Source organism: Chinchilla lanigera, unplaced genomic scaffold (assembly GCF_000276665.1).
Source record: "Chinchilla lanigera isolate Chin_1 unplaced genomic scaffold, ChiLan1.0 scaffold00052, whole genome shotgun sequence".
NCBI classification, from domain to species: Eukaryota; Metazoa; Chordata; class Mammalia; order Rodentia; family Chinchillidae; genus Chinchilla; species Chinchilla lanigera.
Window position 1 is genome coordinate 6,679,109 of NW_004955453.1, and position 22,360 is coordinate 6,701,468.

At 39.1% G+C, this 22,360-nt stretch overlaps 1 protein-coding gene across 5 annotated transcripts in view; it reads left to right on the top strand.

Annotated features, from left to right (window-relative positions):
- The window catches only part of Sphkap (SPHK1 interactor, AKAP domain containing), a 170,394-nt gene extending 148,313 nt beyond the window's left edge, over positions 1 to 22,081 (top strand). For 4 of the 5 annotated variants that reach the window (XM_013519984.1, XM_013519983.1, XM_013519982.1 and 1 more), the window contains 5 exons: positions 9,660 to 9,845; positions 11,755 to 11,841; positions 14,442 to 14,494; positions 14,582 to 14,766; positions 20,249 to 22,081. In XM_013519984.1, coding sequence (XP_013375438.1) covers positions 9,660 to 9,845; positions 11,755 to 11,841; positions 14,442 to 14,494; positions 14,582 to 14,766; positions 20,249 to 20,392 — 655 coding nt within the window. In that variant the 3' untranslated portion in view covers positions 20,393 to 22,081. The remainder of the gene's footprint in view (positions 1 to 9,659; positions 9,846 to 11,754; positions 11,842 to 14,441; positions 14,495 to 14,581; positions 14,767 to 20,248) is intronic. The other variant, XM_013519985.1, reaches the window with a different exon arrangement.
- The last annotated feature ends 279 nt before the right edge of the window (positions 22,082 to 22,360 follow it).

Sequence of the window (22,360 nt, forward strand, 5' to 3'; positions counted from 1 at the left end):
CAATGTGCTAAGTAGAAAAGAGCTACCAACCAGAAAAATACAGCAAGGAAGCTGAAATGCATGTAGTAATGACAGCCAACCTTTTCTGGGCGTGGTGGCGCACACGTGCAATCCCAGCACTTGGGAGGCTGAAGCAGGAAGAGGGCCAGGAGTTCAAAGCATCCTGGGATGCATAGTAAGTTCAAGGATAGCCTAAACTACATAATGAGACTCTGTCTCAAAAAAAGGAAAAATATCCAACCTTAAAAGACTGTGAACTGTGTGATTCCAACTCTATGACATTCTGGAAAGGGTGAAACAATGGAGAAAGAATATCAGTGGTGCAAAGTTTGGGGAGGAAAGTGGATAAGCAGAGATGAGGGGATTTAGACAGCAGTGAAACTATTCTGTAGGATATAATTGTAAATAAATGCTATTGCTCTTGTTTGAACGAATTCTCCAAAAGCCAAGGATTAAAAATTTAATCCCCAATGCACCAGTAATAAGCGGTGGGGCTTGCTGGGAAATTAGGTCATGAGAGCTCCACCCTCATAAATAGATCAGTACAGTTATTAAAGGGCCAGAGATGCATGTTCTACTTCTGCTCCTTCTTGATCTTCCTCTCCTACCATGTGAGACACAGGGAGGAGGCCCTGGCCAGATGCAGGTGCCTCCGCTTTAACTTCTCACCTCCAGAACTGTGAGCCAAAGTTGTGTTGTTCATAAGTTACCAAGTCTTTGGTATTCTGTTACAGGAGCACCAAACTGAATAGGGCCAAGACAGTCGTTAAACATTTGTCAGACTCCATGGAACACAGTGCCGGGAGCGATCCCCCATATAAGCTGTGGACTTCGGGTGATAATGATGGGTCAGTGTGTGTTCGCTGATTATGACGAATGCCCAGCTCTCTTGCAGGATGGTACGCAGAAGGGACAATGCACATGTGCAGGGGAAGGTGAGCTGGTGGGAATTCTGTTTTCTATTCAACTTTGCTACAAGCCAAAAACTGCTGGAAAAAATAAAGCTTATTTAAGATTTTAGAATCAATGCCAAATGATAACTTGTTATACAAACAAAGTGTCAGAAAATATACCACTAGAAGACCTACACAATAAGAAGTCCCAGTGTAAAATCATAGATTACAAGATCAGAGAATGCCGGGCTTAGTGGCGCATCCCTGCAATCCCAGCCCTCCGGAGGCTGAGGCAAGAGGATCGTTGCAAGTTCAAGGCCAGCCTCGGCTACAAAATGAGTTCAAGACCAACCTGAACTGCATAGCAAAACACTGTCTCAAGAAGCAAAAAAAAAAAAGAAGAAGAAGAAAGAAAAAGAAAATACTGATGAAAAGTTGGAAGCCACTTGGAAGACAGTTTGGCAGTTTCTTTCAAAATTAGCAAATTTGGGGCTGGGGATTTAGCTCAGCGGCAAAAGCGCCTGCCTGGCAAGCGCAAGGTCGTGAGTTCGGTTCCCGGTACCGGAGAAAAACCAAAAAAAAACCAACCAAACAAAAAAAAAAATTAGCAAATTTTAGCATCCCGCAATAATTAGCATACCAACAAGAGCAAATATGTAGCCCAATAGAAAACACTTTATTCTTTCTTTTTCGTAATTCCCTTAAAGAGTCACTGTTTAAAATGAAAAAAGTTGTTTTATGACTTATGAAGAATTAAAATCTGTGCCAGTTATGACAGCATAGAAGCAGAGAAATGGAAGTAACTGCTACCAATGTCTCTTATTATCTGTGAATTTGCACAGTGCAGTCTCACGTTAGACTATAAGTTGAAGGCAAATATTTTAAATCCTGAGGTAACTACTAAAAAGACAAAACAGAAAGTTATATTAAGTCAGTAGAGTAGATAAAACGGAATGCTAAGTATTGCTTAATTACCCCTGAAAAATGCCAGACTAAAGACAGAAAAAAACAAAAAACAGAAAGAAAAAAAATCAAGATGCTACATTTGTACCATCCTAACAATAGTTATATTAGTTATTAATGATATAAACATTTCTATTAAAAGGCAGAAATTGTCATATTGAATTAAACAACAGCATAAGCTGCCTTCAAGAAATGCACTTTAAAGGCCAGGGATTTAGCTCAATGTCACAGTGCCTGCCTGGCAAGTACATAGTCCAGAGTTTGATTCCTGGTACCAAGAAAAAAAAAAAAAGAAATGCACTCTCAATATAAAGACACAAGTAGGTCAAAAGTAAAAGTATAGAAAATAAAATATATAAGAGAGACAGAATAACTACATTAATATCAGACTATGTAAACTTCAACATAACGAATATTCCAAAGGATAAACAGATATTTTATAACATTAATGGGTCAGTTTATGAGGACATAACAATCCTAATTATGTAATCACAAAGTCTCAGTCTGTATGAAACAAAAGCTAGGGGCTGGGGATTTAGCTCAGTGACACATAGCCTGACTGGCAAGTGCAAGGTCATGAGTTCGACCCCCAGTACCAGAAGAAAAACAAAAACAAACAAACAAAAAAGAAACAAAAGCTGAAAGGGGAAATAGAAAAATGTAAAATTATAATTGGAAATTTAGCATTTTTCTCTCAGTAATAGAATAATAAAAAGTCATATGATGTACAAGACTTGAAAAAGTCACAATCAATGTGATCAAATATTAATAAATTAATATTTGTTAAATATTCCATTCACAACAGCAAAATACACATTTTTTCAAATATCTGCTAGTATGTCTTATAAGACCATAAAACAAATGTCATTAAATTTAGAAAAAAATTGAAATCATGTAGGTTTGTTCTCTGATCCTAAGGTGATTGAACAAAAAAAAGGTCTGGAATATCTTCCAAAATGTTTAGAAATTAAGAATGCCTGGAGGGCTGGGGATTTAGCTCAGTGGCAAAAGCGCCTGCCTGGCAAGCGCAAGGTCGTGAGTTTGGTTCCCGGTACCGGAGAAAAACCAAAAAAAAAAAAAAAAAAGAAAGAATGCCTGGAAATTATCCAGTGGTCAAAGCATTTCACAAGGAAAGAGCAAACTTTTGAATAAATTGAAAATGAAACATCAAAAATCATAAAATGCAGCTAAGGTAGTACATAAGAAAGAAATCTATACAGTAGCTTTAAATGTTGCTATTTTAAATAACAATAGTCTAGCATCACTAATCTAAATTTCCACCTTTAAAAGCTACAGGAATATAATCAAATTAAACTCCAGGTACTATAAGGAAGATAATATATAATATATTAATATATTATTAATATAAATAATAAAAATAGGAGCAGACATCAATGTTTATAAAGACAATGGAAGAAATCAGTGAAACTGAAAGGTTTTTTTTAATTTTATAGACTAGTAAACACATATGAACACATAGATATTTATGTACTTAAAGTTGAGGCAACATATTATAGCTTTTATAATTTCCCTTTTAATGAACTCTTTCAGTACTTTCACTGTGACTGTACATTTATTTTCATTGTTACCTTGTGCCTATGGGCAAGTGATTTCTATTTTCATTTACAGTAATGACTTAAACTTTTAAAATAAACATAATCAGGTTATCTAAGGTAAATTGATTTAAAGAAATTTTAGCATTAATGATACGGGTGGAATGCATGTATAGAGAATCATAAAGGCAGCATCCTAGTGAACTCAAGTAGGCGAACACAGGGCTTGGTGACGTCGGAGGTCCATGCCATCTCAAGATGCTACTGCAGGATTTAGCATGGCACGTGGTTCTCCAATGCAGTGTGTTCTGATTGTAAGAACAAAAGGGGCAAAAGCCTTCTCTGTCTTTCTGCATAACACATCTGTGCATTATTCATAAATAAATGGGCAAAACTATATTTTTCTCTCAAAAGAAAATGAAAACCAGTATTTCAGAAAATCGTCATTCATCCTGAATTCTGAATATCAGGGAAAATGTGGCACAGAACATTAGATTTACTGTAAATAGAGCATAAAATTGAGGTAAAATAAAATGTACTGACAGACTCATTTTCGACCTGGATATTCAGTGTCAGTCACTTGGACTTAACTCCTCTTTTAGCAAGAAATACCCTGGAATTAATATTCCTGACAGCAAAAGGTCTAAAGTTAGTATGGACTTAGTCCAGGAAAGTACTTTTTAACCAGGCAAACAAAGGGGAACTGTCCCAGCACTTAGCTCATTTACACATCTTTGGCAATAATATACTATTCCCATTTGTCATCAATGAACATTTCTTTCATTTCAATTTAAGTAAATTCTGTGTCCTCCTCTCCATCCCTCCTCCCTCTTCCTCAACATTTTAGAAAGGACAATGATTAAGCTTATTAAGTAGCAGAGCGTGCAGAAGACAGCCACACCTCAACAGCAAAGCAATCCCAAATATTGTCAGAGGGAAGGTAGAGGGCAAGGATTTGAAAAGTATTTTGGAATAATTTCTTAGGTAACAACATTCACCTATCAAAAGGAAATTTTTAAAAGACAAAAGATTTATACGATCTGAAGAGAAGCCAGAGTATAAAAGGAAATTTGTAGTCATGCATTTGGGACTCCACTTTCTACGGTAGAACTAACATTAAAAATTTTTGAAGTTTAAAATTATCAGACAAAGGATGACAGAATGAATTCTAAGTTTGAGGAAAATTATATAGACATTTCTGCAGCCAGCATGCTGCTTTATATAGTCAGACACTGCTCTTCAGTTATATATGAAGAGTCCTTATACAGTAAAAACTTGATTTGAGAGCATAAGTCATTCTGGAAACATGCTTTTAATCCAATGCACTTATATCGGAAAGAATTTCCCCATAATGATATAGGAAAAATATAACTCTTGACCTGTTAGATGTCACATGCGCTGAGTCTGTGGTCCCACAACATCAAAGAATGAAGTTGTGAACCAAAGGAAAAAGTTAGGAGAGTTTTAATGGAAATAAGGAGTGAATAGTTCCTGGATTTCCATAATGGGTCCCAAATAGGGTGGCCACTGAGTCCGCTTGTCAGGAGCAATTTATACAGCAAAGTCACAATGTGGGTATAATGTGCATCAATCTACACTCAGCCTATAGGTTTACAAGTATAGCTGCTTAGCTAATATTGGTCCAGGAGGGAAATGAGTCCCATATTAAGGGTACATGGAGGAAACAAAGACATTTCTGGGAGGAAATGGAATCAGATGCTCTGGTCATCCACCTGGGCAACTGAGGCCCATCTGGACGCACTGGACAAGGTGGTGCTAGTTACAATACAACATCAAATTACTGATTACACCTTAGGGAGGCACGGAGACCAGGCCATTGCATCTTCACCTTGAGGCCTGGCCTTCTTCAGATGCAACTCCAACCACAATTCTGACATTTTTGTTTTTGTGCAGACTTCCTTGAAAACCCAGTCCCTCTCTGACTGTATATTAATTTCTATCTAACTTAGCTGCTTATAATCATACATAGTGGAAAGTCAGACGATTCATTCCACAACTCAAAAATATTTATATAAAATGATTATAATATTGTAATATGATACACAATAATAAAAAATACAAAATAAAAATAAATAAATCAACCTGCACTTATTTTGAAAACCTATGTGGCTGGTGTGAGGGAGACAAGAGAGAGGAGGGTTATTATGTAGGATGACTTGCCCTATCGCTAATGTAATCACTGCTATCTACTGGCTTAGTGGAATCTGATTCTTTTCTTTTCATGCAGCTTTAACAAGGAACCTATCCAATGACACTTGCTTTGGCCTCGTTTTGAGGACTTTATAGAAATGTGACATTGCATGGTCACAAAACAGATTCATTGCTCATGCTGCTACAGCCTTATTTGGGTGGTGGTTTTCTACAACATTTCACACTGTTTCCCACATTTTACACATCTTCCTAATCCCAGTTGAAGTGAAGGATTCCCCACTTTTTTTTCTCCTCCTCCTCTGTAGACAAAATCTTATCATAACCTCTTAAGATCACTCACAATCCCTCAGTGAGAGAGAGGGAGAAATGTACCATTGGCTCAGCTGTGATCATGTGATGTTCGGCATCGTGTACTATTCATATGGCAAGACATTGCTATTTATTAAGTTAAAATGTATTAGAAATATTTGCTCGTCTTGCAGAACACTCACACAACAAGTTACAATCCACGGTTTTTATATCCTCTTTCTTAGAGGTGAGAGAGAGGGAGTTTGAAAAGGGCTAGATTTGGCAGAGGAAAAGGGTGCCTCAAATGTAGTTCAACGGAGACCTCAGAACATCCTGCAGGGAACCTTTGGCAGGACAATTCTTTGTCCAACGATAATTCCTAAGGTACAGACAGTAGACAACATTCTCTGCTGTGAGTGTGAAATGACCCAGAGAAAAGCATTCCAGCAACCACTATTCCAACACTACTGGTTATGTTTTTGCTTATTGCAGTGCTGGGGATCATACCCAGGAACGCTCTACCACACAGCTGCACCCCCAAGCCTTTTTTTTTAAATTTTGAGATAGAGTTTCACTGAGTCCCCTAGCTGGCTTTGAATGTGTAACCTTCTGCCTGAGCCTCCTAAGGAGCTGGAATTACAGGTGTGCACCACAGTTGCACTATTAGCTTTTGATTGTACTGTAGGTGATACCAGGAGACAAGGTACCAAGGTTCGCATTTATGGACACTCAGGGTTTCATGGGCAAAGAACACTGGCAGTTGGATTAAAGGGTGATTGAATCCTGACCCTAGAGGTAGAGATACAGAGGTGTGTGTCCCTGGGTTATTTTCTTAAACATTCTAGAGTGGTGAAGTAGAGACCACCCCTCCACTTTGCAGAAGATTACAATTTATTTATAATCTAAAGCAAATTCTCTCTCTCTCTATCTCTGTCTCTCTCTCATTTCATCTCCCTTTTTGCTCTCTCTATCTTCTTCTTCCTCCATCCCTGATCTCTTTCCTTGTTTCCTTTCCTGTCTTCCCCGGGGAAGAGGAAAGGCAGATGTGTCAGAAAGCCCCATATGAGCCCTGCTCCATAGCACTGGGTTGATACCCAACAGTTCAAACTGCACAGCACATATAGTGTACATTAGGGAGAGAAGATCTGATGTAAGCAGGTCTGTGAGTGTCTGTGTGTCCCACCCCCTGGTCGTGTGTGTGTGTGTGTGTGTGTGTGTGTGTGTGTGTGTGTGTGTGTAACTATAGCAGGCAACAAATGGGCAATCCTGTTTATTAAGGACTGCTTTCACCCAGTGACAGTTCCACAGCATGTTAAAAACTGCCACACTTTAATGCCCTTGTTACTTAAAATATTTTTGGCTTGCAGGTAACACATCTCAAATCTTTCACAATTTCAGATCTAACAAGTAGATCTAAATTGAAAATATAAGTCTAATTATAAAATTAAACACTTAGCAATATATTCATCTAACGAATACATGAGATGCCCATAGCCTTACCTTTTCCTTCTAATGTATAAGACAGTATAAAAGTGCCTAATAATGTCTAGCATAAATACAGATAACTATACACACTAAAGTCCAAATTAGGAAGCATTATGTGTCACTAAAAAGAAAAACAGATAATTATTTTGACAATTGGGGTAGGAGAGCGCTGGTGATATTAAGAAAGGCTTTAGGGAAATGGATATCTCTTGGCTGAGCCTTGAATAATAATAATAAGTAAAAGCATATATTATTGTTTAGACGTTTGATCCCTAGTGAATTATTTAATTCACTAATAAAGAATGCCAACCCTTACTGAACACTCATATTACAGACACTAAATTAAGTAAATTTTATTTTCTAACTTATTTCTTCCAAACTTCCATGTGAGAATGTAATTAGTAGCAGTAGTAGTAATAGTGATGGTAGTGGTGGCGGTAGTAGTATTTTTACAGAGGTTGATTAACTTTTTTAAATTGAATAGGAGGCAAGTAGTAGAACTGGAATCTGTAGAATCTAATGATAGGGATAAGGCTCACAGCATTCATGTTTCCAACTTTTGATCAAAGAAGGCAAGTAGGCAAAAGCCAGGAGACAAAAAATCTTGGGCATGTTTTAGGAACACAAGTCTCAAAACACGGGTTCTAAAGTTTGGTACCAGTTCTGCTGCAACTTGGAATAAATCCTTCCTCCTCACTGGGTTTCTATGTCAACATCTACAGCACACCTATGAGGTTCCTTTCAAACCTAAATTTGTAGCAATTTAGAAGAAACTAAGTTAATTTCATGAGTAAAGAGACAGTTATAAGTAAACACGTTGGAGACAGAGATGAAATTAAAGATCTGAGTAACTGGATATAAGAGGCAAGAAGGAGAAATCAGAAGAGTGCATTTTAAGCCCAGACACCCAAAGGAATCACTGAAAATAAGAAACAGGAAGAGCATGGGAGAGCACTCAGAATTTGTTTGAGATATGTATTCTGAGGTATTGATCAGACAGACAGGAAATGTTCAGAAGACCAGCTGACAAAGGATCCCCAGAATCCGGAGAGAGGGTCTTGACTAAGGTCCAAGTTTTGAGGCTATTTACATGGACAGGAGAACTGATAAGATTGCCTGGGGACAGGCTGTGGAAAAGAGATAGTGAAGCAATCAGAACGGGCCACAGTGACACCTAACAGAGAAACAGAGAGCTAGGCTTTAGGCAAGGAGTGACCAGAGAAGCAGAAATTCATAGGAAGGCATGGAAGAGAGGTTTTAAGGACCAATGATGTCAGATCAAATGCTAAGTGTTCTGGAGTGGTATTCGGTCTAAAAATGCACTAATTCCAAGAAGTGATGCTGATATAAACCAGAGGTTTCAGAGAGAGAGGACAGTGTAAAATATCCCTTCAAGTGCAAAGTGCATTAAAAGGTATTTGCAGGAAAAATGATTGGGGAAAGGAACAGAACTGTGGTGAGTACTTTTCTCCCAGTGTGGTCCCCATATCACATGAGAACGACCAGGGGTTGTTGACTGAATTGCAGATTCCTGGGCTTCCCTCTAGAACCACTGAATTAAAGTTATTGGGGATAATTCTTTGTGTATCTTCATTTTAAACACTATCGCCCCTTAATAAGGTCTATGTATGCACTCCAAGTTCCTTCAACTTGTGATTCAAATCAGTGCAGGCATTCAGTACAAGACTTGAGAAAACTGATGGAGAGTAATCCTGAAAACGCAAAGTATCTCCTAGGGCACTGTATCGGTCAGCTTTCCCATACCCGAGGAAAAATGCTTAACTTCCACAACCTAAAAAAGGAGATGTTTATTTGGCTCACAATTTCAGAGGTCTCAGTCCATGGTCAGCTGGCTCCAAAGCAGGAACATCATGATAGAAGAGTGTGCTGGGACTAAGTTGTTCACTTCAAGGAAGCCAATAGCAGAAAGAATAGGAAAAGCCAGAGTTAGAGGTACACCCTTCAAAACCACAGCCTCAGTGAGCCATTTCCTCCAATAGGGGCCTCACCTTTTCATAGCACATCTAAATATGAACTCATCAATGGATGAATCCATAGTGCCCACAAGATCCAACCATCTTCCAAAAGCCCCACCTCTGAATGCCTGAGAATTTAGGGGTACATTTCAAATGTAAATAATAACAGGCTCCAAAGGAAAGATCAGCCAAAAGAAAGGTTCCACCTGTGTCCAGTGACATTCTGCTCAGTATGGTGGAGACCTAGAATCAGCCATGTGCAGTGCGGTCTCTGTGAAAGGTTCCATGTTGTGCCTTCCCTCTTGCTAATAATGTCTTGCTGTCTACAGTGACAATCTTGATGCCAGAGATGGACCAGAAGCTGAAGCCACCACAGAAGGCAGAGTCCCCAGCGAGTTTCCCAGCCCTCCCAGCAGCAGTGAGGAGAGTACAGGCAGCTGGTCCCAGCTAGCCAATGAAGAGGACATCCCAGATGACACAAGTAGCTTTCTGCAGCTCAGCGAACGATCCATGAGGTACCTGCTGTTCATTTGTCTTACCAGGAAAAGTGGTCTTCACAGAGGGGTCCAAGAAATGCATTGTCTAGTTCTGTGCAAAGTCACCCAAATAGTGAGTGAAAAAGCGAAAAGAAGACTCCCATTAGGTCAAGGTCTCTGCCTGTCATGATTCACGCTGAAAGATATTTTTGTATCCACTTATGCCTCCGATTTCCTTGAGTAAAGATGAGAGGTAGCCACATTCCCTTCCCTGAAAGCCCCAGCTAGTACCTAGCACTAGCACTGTGATTTTTTTTGTAAATGGAGAGCTGCCATTACACCTGTGTGTTTCAACTTCCTCTCTGGTTCATTTGCATTTCAGATGTGACACAGGCTTAGTTTACATGAGGCAAGTGCTTTCACAGTGTGTTGTGTTGTTTGGCCTGGTTTTTCCCTTTATCTGCCCTGCCCTCTGGATTGTATTTCTAGAACAGATAGAGTTGCTTAGGAGACATCAGATTTGTAAGAGCTTGAGCAATTAGCAGACACAAACTAAAGGCTATTCCTCTGTGAGGCAGAACCTCTAAAAGAATCTCTCTGTGTTTGTTCAAAGTCTTACAGTGTATTTGCCACTGGGCCAACAGGTCCACAGGATTTCCAGAGAAAGCCAAATGGAAAGCGACGTGCCAAAGCCTCTGAGTGTACACAGGGATCCTGGGTAGTTTTATTTCTGGCAGCTCAGGCTGTTTACACATAGGAACATTTCATAATGTTAAACAATGTGTCTCAAATTCCAAAAACTGGTAGGAAATGACACAAAATAGAGACGAAAAGCGGAGAGACTCTGAATCTCTGGCTTTAACAGCGGTTTATAGGGTTAATCACCTCCAGGGAAATTTTGACTCATCACATTGCAATCTGTGAATAGACTGAGTGAGGCACGTGGAACTTCAGCCAGGAATTTATAATTGAGAGCATCTGGCGGGTACTGAAGGAATATTATTCCATTATGTGGCACATCAGCGGTTGTCCTTCCAAAACCTCACTTGGAAGAGACATCCCTGTGAAATAGAGAAGGTGAGAGGAGATTCACTGAGTTTGGTAAAATCGGATACTTTCATTTCACAAGTACAGGCAGAACCTAAAATTTGGCTCAACTCTACTAAGTGCCACCTTAGTAAGTAGAGCACATGCTAATTGTGCAATCCACAAAAGAGATGCAAAATATGATCCTCTTTATTTTTTGGTACCAGGACTTGAACTCAGGGCCTCATGCTTGCTGGGCAGGTGCTGTGCCGCTGAACTACATCCCTGGCCCTCTCCTTCTTAACAATTAATCAGGTGTTGAATGGTGCTCCTCCTCGAAAATTGTAAGATAAAGGAAAGATAAAACTTTCTCATTATACTATCTTTGTGCCTATAAATTCTTTCACCCATAGGAAAATAAGCCAAGTATGCATACTATAAAATCCTATGGAATGTTCTTGAGAAAAAGCCCCTGAGAGGCAAAGAGAGAATGTAACTTTCTATCAAATTCTCCAAGATGCAAGCAGAAAAGCAATGTGGTATCTCCCAGGCAAATTTTCAGGAATTTCTCTGCAGACATACCCAGCAAAAGGAAGTCTCTTACTGATAAATGAATAGTACCCCTTGACTAGAATGAGAAAGCAAAGGAAATGCTGGTTGTTGTCTGATCCACCATATGTGACATCACTTCAGAAATTAAAAACTGTTGTTATTATTACTGTTATTGCTGTTATGTGGCTGGCTTGAGCCTGGCAGGCTGCTGTCTTCTGTTCCTTCCCAAAGTGATCGGAAATATGTATCCACAAAACAATACTCTCCTGGGGACCAAGGGAAGGACCTCCCACAGCAATGGAACGTGAGCATCAGCAGCGTGGTCAGGGGGTGGAGATGGGCATTAATATGTAAACTTTTGCTTTGTCAGCAATGGCAACAGTAGTGCCACTAGCAGTCTTGGCATTATGGACCTGGACATTTATCAGGAAAGCATGCCTTCTTCTCCCATGATTAAGTAAGTAGCCTCTGGGATGCAGTGATTGTGAGACCACTATTGCAATTCCATCTGGCAATCCATTTTGATCATTCAGGTTGTGCCTAACCACCGATCTCATTGTGTCTGTGCTGCTGTGGGTCCGTGTCACTGGAGCGAGGACTCGGGCCTAAAACAGGCCCCGTCCTATAACACCTGCATTCTTGGTTTCAAATCTGCTCCCTATGAAATAATCATTTCACATAAGGCTTATCAATCTATGTAGTGTATACAATTTTACCTACTTGTACATATAGAAGCAAAAATACCATTTAAATGGTACCTGCCACCAAGGAAGACTTTTCTTTTTTTTTTTTATTTTAAAGAGAATTTTAAAAAGAATAGCAAAATGCCAACAACATAGATAAAAACAAAACAAAGCCAAAACAATAAGAATGATACAGGGTTTCAAAACAAAATGATAGGGATTAACAGTTGTTGTTATATTACATATTTTTATCTTCATTGAAGTTGGTCAGATTACCAGATGTAAGAATGCAAGATAAATCAAACCATTAAAGAGAACAAAAAAATTATAAATGACACAGAGTTTCAGCAAACAAGATGATAGGAATTCAACAATAGTTGTTATCTTGCATATTGTTCTCTTCAAATTGGTTGTTCAGATTACTGGATATAAGCATGCAAAATTAGCCAAGAAAAAAAAGCATAACCTGTTCCTTTCAATAAACCATTGGACATCAGCAGTACAGTTATCCTAGATATCCTTCTGTACATATATCCATATTTTCTCTGCCTTCTTTCTTTCAAGGAAGACTTTTCAATAGCCTTCACTATAGAATACGATCACTTTAATAGAATTAAGTGTGAATGGCTTCCCTACTGCTGTGGACACCTGGGATTATCACTACTAACTGTGGCAGTAAAAACTGGTTTCCATGCCAAAGCTGGGTCATCCCTACCCAGTGACTCTGCTCTGCACAATATGCAGACTTAAAGAGACCAAAGGAGAAACTCCTTTGAGAAGCACAGTGCCACATGAAATGTGCCATAGAAAGGAAGGGCAACGCAAGGTCAGGATTACTTCTAAAATTTGCGATTGCTCTGGAAAATTAAGTGAATTGAAGTCTTTATTTATTATTTGGATATTTATGAAATTTTAAAGTAAAAAAGTTTAAAGACTAAATTCTCATCTGGACCTTGTTCCTCAGTCTTTCATGGCTAACTCCACTGAATCAGGTATATCCTCAGTGACTGAAGTTTCGGGGCCGGCTTCCCCATTTCACAAAGGCACTTTCACAAGCAGAAATGAGCATGCACATCACCTTCCTTTTTGAGAACCAAAAGAATCTACTTTGTGGTAAATTAATTTTCCTCCATCAGGAAATGTTTACTTAGCTACTTTCCTCCTCTTTCTGTGCAGCAGATGCCTATGGCTTCAGAAATATCCGTGCACAGGGAAGGCAAGCTCATCGCCTCCCACACTCAGCACCCACTTACCCGAATCAGCAGAAACTGACTACCACTTGTCTTGTCACTTGTGTCGCTTGTATGAGATACAGCACAAATTCTAGACCCTTAGGGAGTGGACATTTCTACAAACAAGTGGTATGAAATGAAAGACTCACCATTCAGAACTCTTTCAACATCAGGGAAAGTTATCATCAATGTAATTCATCAACACAAAGAAATTTGTCAGCCGGATAAAATACCAACAGAGAACATGAGAGAATCTTCTATCAAGACACATATTTTTCAGACCCTAATTACAAATTTCTAGACAGTATAAAAACACAGGCCAACTACAAGCTTCCCAACACGGTCACTTCCTTTCAGCAGCTGTGCCATATGCTGTCATTTTTTGTTTTCCTGAGTTCTCCCAAGGCTCAGTTCAAGGCTGTGTGATAAGTACATACCATGCAAAAACGCCTCCAATATTAAACATCACGATAGCTAAAGAAGTACTTCAGTTATGATTCCATAGTTCTAAAATACTTCTTCCCTCTTATACTTCTTCACAATAAAAGGAATGGAAAAGAATAGTTTCAATCCACTAAGATAGTTTGCTATAAAGCCCAAGTTCCACAGGTCATCAGTTCATGTTTAACCTTATTTCAGGTCAAAGAACAATATACATGTAAAAACCTATTTTCCTATATTAAAATGCAAATGCATGTTGCTATCATAGTATGGGAAAAGCATTGTGACAGCATGGAAACGTGAGGTCCATGAAATGAGAAGTAAAATGCAAGAAGATAAATTTCTAAGTGAGAACTGATTTCCCAAAATCCCTCCTCGACTGTTAACTCTGTGAAAGTTTATGGAAAGAAATTTGAAGAGGGAAAAGAATCTCTCTCGAGTCTCCCACACCTATTACCCCAATTAAAGCCATTCAAGTTACTGCCACTTCTCTATGGTGGAGGGGGTTGTATATTGCAGACCCAGAAATCTTTTGTCATGCTACATTTGTATTTCCCCACTTTACTTTGCTCTATGAGAATGGGAAATCTAGGATGAACTTCAGAAGCTTGTAGGTCGATCAGACCTATCACGTCATCTTTCATTTACCACTTAACGCTTCCTAAACATCACCAATCATATACTGTTGTTTTCTCCCAAAGTGAATTAGTAGAAGAAAAGGAGATTCTTAAAGGACAGTCAGAAAGCAGAAAGGGTAAGTCACGTTCCACTCATTTTGATACACAATTGCCTGGGATCTCCCATGGGAAAGCAGAATAAGAGTGTGCTTGTATCTGTTCAGAACAAGCTTCTGGACTGCCAGGGACAGCAGCCAGCCACCAGAGGAGCCTGCTGGTGATCAATTTCGACTTGGAACCGGAGTGTCCGGATGCTGAGCTCCGAGCCACTCTGCAATGGATAGCTGCCTCCGAGCTTGGGATTCCCACAATCTACTTTAAGAAATCTCAGGAAAACAAAATTGAAAAGGTACCATGTTCCACGTTTGGGTGGGATATCAATAAAGCTTTGTGTTTTTATCACTATTGAAAACTCACTTAATACACAAGAGTTTGAAGTGTTAGATCTTGACTTTTCTTGACCTCAAAACTGGAGAAAGAACTTTGAAACCTTCTGTTTGTTTATTTTTCTTTTTTCCTTTTTTCTTTTTTTTTTTTTTTTTTTTTTTTTTGAGACAGCATCTCGCCATGTTGTTCAGGAGACTAAACTTGAACACACTATGTAGTCCAGGCTGGCCTCAAATTCACAGAGATCCCCCTGCCTCAGCCTCCCGAGTGCTGGGATGAAACCTTCTGTTTAAATACACACTTGATTATTGATCCTTTGACACTATGTGTTTTAACTCGTTGATGGTGGTAAGAAAAGTAAATTGAGGAGACGGAAACTTTTTTGAAGTTATTTTGAACAAAGTTATTTTGTTCAAAATTGTATTTCGATGTTTTTTTGCTCAGTGTCCAGTCGCTTCAAAATACTCATTTACCAGGATGAGGATGGGGCCTTAACCCATGCATCTCTCTGCTAGGCAGGTCTGAACCATTGGTTGTTTCATGGGGCGGCATGGGCAGTCATGTACATATCATCCCTGGTTCAAGCCAGCAGGAACATGTTAAAGCAGACACAGGAGAAAGTGACCAGATAGCTATAATGAGGCCACCCTGACACTGAAAGAAAGCTGTGAAGTGGAGTCAAAGAAAACACATTTTTTATTTTCTACTAAGTGGGTTTGCATTAGGGAACTTCCTTATTATTCTCTATCTTCTCAAAATAAAAAGTTAAGGAGTAGGTCCTCAGGCAACATTGTAATTAATAGCAACTTCCATGCTAATTCCAGAGCCCTAAAACTCACCAGTAAAACTGTGGTAGAATCTCAGTCATTAAGTTTAAGGAATGAACCCACCTGCCCGTATCTTCAAAGTCCAGTTCCCATAATTTAAATGTATGATGCTGTGTCAGTTTTATGCTGCTGTTAAACAAATTGCCACAAACTTATGAAATTAAAGCAACGCCCAGCTCTGCAGGTCAGAAGCGCAAAGGGGATTCTGATTTCTTCCCAGGACTGACAACGCAGAAATCAAGAGGTCAATCTGACTGGGGTCTTACGTGGAAAGTTCCCGAAAAGAATAAGCACCCAAGTTCATTTGGGTCAGCGTCCTAGTTCGTCCCTGGCATTTACAGGACTGAGATTTCCACCTCCTAGCTGGCTGTCAACCAAGAGCCACTCTCAGCATCTAGGGCAGCCCACAGTTCTTGTCATGGCCCCTTCTTGTTCATACCCTGTCAGTCTCTCTGATGTCTTCTGTCACCAGGCAAAAAGGAATCTGCTTTTAAAGGGCCTGTGGGATTAGATTAGGTTGCTCTCATAGTCTTTCTTTTGACTAACTTAATGTTGACTAATAAATTTCTTTTGCCATGTAAATTCGTGGAGTAAGGACATCCTGTTTCTTACTATTCCTGGCTTCAAGGTTTGTCTCAGTTACTTTATTCATTGCTGGGACAAAATACCTGACACTCACAGTTTAAGGAAAGAGGATTATTTTGCCTCAAAGTTTGTAAAGATTTTAATCCATGTTGGCTGGCTCCCAAGTCAGGGCAGCATGGCAACAGGACATGGCCGAGAACAGCTCATGGTGGGTCAGACAGAAAGTAGAGTGAGATCAAGGGTGGGGAGAGTCCAGGCAATGTCCCCAGTGACTACCTCCTCTGACCAGGCCTCATCTCCCAACACTGCATTTAGCTATGAACTCACCAGTGGACTGACTCACTGCTGAGTAGCATTACCTCTTAGAAGCTCCATGAAGACAGCAAATGGATCCCATTGTCTCTTCTTCACTAGTGAGCAAATTGGGACTCAGAGAGGCTGGTGCGTGAGGGATTCCTCCAATAGTATAACCAAGTCCCCCAGCCCTACTTTCTCATAAAATACTTCACAGTTGCTCTTCATTAAAAAGTGTCTCTCTCAAGTTAAAGGACCTAGCATTATCATTTGTAATTTTAGTGAGTAATTACATGTTAATTTTCAGTTCCAAAATCTAGCAGTTTGCGGTAAAATTGTCTTTACCCTATGGCCCATAATTGTTCCCTGTCTCTGTAGCACAAGCCAATGCAATTAGCTACTGGAGAAACAAGATCTAATTTATTTTTCAAGCCTTTTCCTACTTTCACCTCTCTCATCAACCAGTAATATATAGCTCTTTTCAGGCACAAGCCCACCTGCTCATCTAGACAGCTAAATCGAGATGCCCTTCTGTTTGCCATGCCTTTGTTTGCAAGGTGATGCGTGGGTCACCCTTTGATAAACTCCCCTTCAGTTTTACCACCTAGGATGCCAGTGCAAAGAACCCAGTAAAAGAATATATCATCACTTTGACCCCACCTCATGTGATGCACCGTCCCATGGAGAGAGAAACATGAATATGCAAATCAGAAGAATATTCCCAGGTTCATTAAAAAATGAACAGGGTTGGTTTCCAACTTTTTCTTTTACATTTCCCTAAATACAAATATTAATTATAGTGGCACATTTTTGGTGGTAACTCAATGAAATAGATTTTGTTTCTATTCACCCTTTTTGAAGAGATAATTATTATATGAATAAATATATCATAAATCCGTGACTGTTACAAGAGTGAAGCATGTTTTACTAACACCTGGATTACATAAACCATGTCCTGACTAGATATGTTTGCTCCATCTGATTTTCAATTCTCAAAGAGAAAGCTTGTCCTTCCTTAAAACTATTTTTTCTAAGAAAATAACCATTCCACTAGCTATATCAAGAAATATGCCACAAGAGGGGATATAAGGAAGAATTAGATACTAAGGCTTTTCAATTGTAAACATAAGGAATTATCTTCAACTGAATTCTCTACAAAGGATTCTCAAGCTCTGTGAATGTTTGAATTAACTAAGAAATGTCTACAAACCTGATTTTCTTACCTCTCAGTTCAAAATCTCCTTTGAGTGTAAGACCCAAGCATCAGGGACTTACAGTCAGGGACTTCTCATCTTAATGTTAAGAATCATGGCTCTATAAACCATAATTTCATGAGCAATCTGGGAACCAATGCACTTGTGCTGACTGAAATCATTCTGCCTTGGAGCAAAAGATGGTAGCTAGCTTCGGAAGTTCTAAGTTGGAGGTTTTCAAAAAATTGCATGCCTTGCAGCAACTGCCATAAATTATACCATATGAGTTTGTGAATAATCTAATCTATTAAATGCACCTAAGAATATCAAAGTCATCTACCATGTAGTGTTTTTCTTCAAATGAGACAGCCAAAATTATTTCACTTTGCTCAACAAATGCTGACTTGGATCTATGGAAGGGAATCCAATTAACGCTGATCAGGAAATAAGTTTTGATTTTTATTTTTTAATACAATGGAAAGAAAAGCTCAGATCCATCCCATACCAAAGCTAATTAAGATAATGGCAAACCACTGAGCTTGATTCAAATGCTCACTGAGCTTGAGACAGGTGTGATGTAAATTCTAGGTGCTCAACAGAATGTGATGGAAAAGCCTACAGTGATAAGCTGCAAATGTCCTTGTCTGACTGCATTATCCTGCTTCATTTTTATCTAATATTTTTAAATAAAGCAAGCATGCAACCTTCTCATTCATCAGGTCAACATAGGTTTCAAGGTCTCTATGTCTGAGATTAAGTCATCAAATTCTCAGAGCTTGCGATTTTTCTTGAGGACAGATCATTTTTTTACATGCCCTATTGAAGTGTCAGCTTTGAGTTAGAGACCGTGAGGCAGATCCTAGCCTGTGGCCATTCCACAAACTACTGGCAGAGTGGCCTCACTGCGAGGGCACTTTCACTACTTTGAGTCGGTCATCAGCCTCTTGTGGTCATCACCACAGACAGCGTCCTCTGACAGAGTCCAAATAAATGGAAGGAAGCTGAAGTTTGACTTTCAGAAATGTCTGGGGCAACAAACCTTCTAGGAAGGGTCTAGTGAATATTTTCTTCCTTCCCCAGGCAATTACTCTGAGATGAAAGTTCATCAAGCAATGGCCTAGTAAGCTAGAGTTTGCAGAAAAAAATATAGAAAGGAGCTCAGGCTGCTTTTACATGTCTGTACCCTTTGCATGAGTGAACATTTGTGAGACATGTAAAGGGAGAAGATGTGCCCATAAGGGATGACCTTAAATGAAGGTCACTGGCCACTGTTCAGGGGAATCTTGAGAGAGTAGTGAGTGACACCTGCATAAACCTTTCTCAGTGAGTCCTCAGAACTTGATGTCCAGGTCTTCTTCCTCAGGAACACCTGCTTCACAGGTCTTCAGTACGCTGGGGAAAGGCCAATAAATTGAACCATGCAAAGATGCCTTAAACTTTCAATGCTTTCATTCCCCTGGAGACTGGTATTCTGAAACCTCAGGCTTACATTCTGTAGCCTTTGGTTCTTAACGTTACTTACCTTAAAAAGTATCTGACTGAAGAGTTTAAGAAGCCTGCACACTGGATTTTATCCTTCAGTTTCAGGAACATAATGATTTCCCCAGTAGTGATTCCCCCGTCTTCTGTTCCCCCAAGCCTCCAAGTTGCTTGCAAGCTAGAACTTTGTCTTTATGTTCATAATATAAAGTGATAATATATATCATTCATAATATAAAATGAAGCTCATCCTGATAACCCGGTGACTTCAATCTTTCCTCTCCCTGTCACTGGGGAAAACTCTTCTGATGCTTGCTTAGGTCAAGCAGAGGAGGACAGATGCTTCTCTAGATGGAATGACATGGCTTGAAGTTTTAGCACTTAATTTATTTGGCCTAAACATGCGTATCCAATGAGAAATTATCTGTGGTAGAAAGGAGGAAAGTCATGCTGTACAGTCCTATTACAGGGTATCTGAACCAAAGACAAGCAGACCTGATGATATACTAAATATGTAAAAGACTGGCTTAAGAAAAAAGGATTGGCCTCATTGTACCAGTCAGCTCCCATGGAAACTGCTTTGAGGAAAATTCCAGTTCAGTGGAATGAACTCTCTTATAACAAATGTCTAAAAAGGAAATAACCTGTCCTACCCTATCAAAAACCTTCAGTTCTGCTTCTGTACTTCCTGCCTCAAATGTCTGTAAAAACCCTAGACCACCTGAAGCAGAGGGCCTGGCTTTCTTTGTTGTTAGGAGCAAGCCAGCCAGGACCACTGGTGTAAAATAAAGCTGTTCACTGCCTCCAAAAATATTTTAAAAAATAAACAGATAAAAAGGAAATAGACTTGGGGCTGGGGATTTAGCTCAGTGGCATAGCACCTGCTCTGCAAGTGCAAGGTCATGAGTTCGATTCCCGGTACCGGAAGAAAAAAAAAAGGAAATAGACTGTCCTGGAAAAGGTAGCCTGGGACTAGACACTCACACATAGACTGGAGAGCCACTTGAGTGGCAGACCTTTAAGGACACTGTGATGCCCTGAGTCCTAACTCTGTGTTTCATTCCAGTTTCTAGATGTCGTTCGTCTGGTCCACCGGAAGTCCTGGAAAGTCGGGGATATCTTTCACGCAGTCGTGCAGTACTGCAAAATGCATGAGGAGCGGAAAGAGGGGATCCCAAGTCTCTTTGACTGGCTCCTGGAACTGGGATAAGGCAGTTTTGCCCTGGGGAGTATTTCTTTCCTTAGATAACAGTGCTTTGCTCAATGCTCTGAACTTTATCAGTACATCACATCATATTAGCAGCACTATAAAAAAACCTACTGCTCAAGTCCAAGGTACGAGGAATAACTGACAGAAGCCAAAATATAGACCTGTACAAATCAATACAACATGTTCAAAAGATCCTGAATTGGAATGGCTGGCAAAAGAGATACTTCAGTGGATGCCCAAATTAAAAAGCTTATAACTAGTCCCATGGTCCAGGAAACTGGACTCATATACGTTCAATAATATAAAATGATAGAAAATGTCTCCAATTATGTGAATCAACTTGACATGAATTCACTGGTGAAAATAAAATTTTATAAACTATGCTGTAACTTTTATTGTACTGCCAGCCCAGGCAAACATTTAGGATATGGATAAGAACTTTCCAAGTTTATACAAAACATTTTCACTTTCACACCAGAATCAGTAGCTATGAGCAGACATGCAGTAGTGCATCCATGTCCTCTACTGAGTTACGTCATTCATTCATTGCAATCCATTGATAAATATTCCAGTGCTTCCCAACAATCTCTAAGCTCCTTGGTAATTAAAAAACTAACAGCATTCAACTGAGGGAGTGGGAGATTGATGATTTCCTTGTTTCCATGAAAATATTGCCTGGGCAAAATGATTATGGAATTCTGAGCCTATGGGAAAGCTTTCTTACTAAAAAGAAAAAAAATAGTTTTTTGAGATTAAAATCTGCTTATGTATTGAATTATATTAAATATAAACTTTCATTTTATTTTTATTGTAAATTATGGTGAGGCTATTATCATAAATAATATATTGAGTTAGTTTAGATGTTAATAAACCAGGAAGATATTGTTCTTGAAAGTCACTCGTTGATGTTGAGCCTGGTGGTTTGTTGTATCAGGAAGGTGGTGACACTCCCATTGCTGATATGCTGCTTTGATGACCTTCATAGTGATAGACATAGGGTAAAAAGCTGTGTTAGGCATGACCATTCAGGATGACAGGATTTCTACGCAATGATACTGGCACTGGGTTTGGGGCATAAAAAGACTATCACATTTAAAATATTTTAATAACAGAAATTTACTCTTGTGGAAACTAAAAGTATCTAACATCTACCTATTAAGTTTTTCTTTCCTTCCAACTAAATGATCGAAGAGGTTTACTAAGCATCTTCTGAAATACTGTGCTTGTACTCTGTTTTTAAATTTTGCAAAGATATTATAAATGTAAACAAAGCCCTACACTATTGATGCTGGTATTGCATAATCATCCACATTTTTCAAATGCTAAGAAAGCTTCCTAGTAAGCCATACTTTCCCCCCTATCAACTCATGCCAGGAATCTTGTCTAGTGTTCACTGGGCATTTGTTATACAAATAGTCCAAATTTAGGTTGTATGTTTAATTTGACACATGAACCAAATTTAAAATCCATCCATCTTCTCAGACTGAAATGTGCTTCTTTGTGCTACTAAATGGAAAAGGATATATTTATTTTTAAACAATCTCAGAATATTATGTGTAGCTTTTTGTCATGCTCAAATAAATGTTTACTTATCTTACAAAGCACAAATACTGGATTGTAACCATGTGATAAAGCTGTATATGTTGTACTACTGTTGCAAACAATCAATAAATTTCTGTTGCCAAATTATTGATCATTTTTCCTAAAATCGTTAAACATTTCATAGAAAAAAATAGTCCTGATGTGATTAGGTGAATGTAGATGTATCCCTTAGGTAAGTTTTGCTGTGTCGCTTTCAATGCTTGAATAAGTGTTTTATGACATCTGTTAGAAGCAGTGACATCCATGTAAATTACTGTTTCTCACCTGCGGGACTGTTCATGTTTGGGGCTGGGTCATTTTCTGCTGCAGGGGATTGTCCTGTGCATTATGGGATGTTCAGTCACATCCCTGACTTCCCCCCTAGAT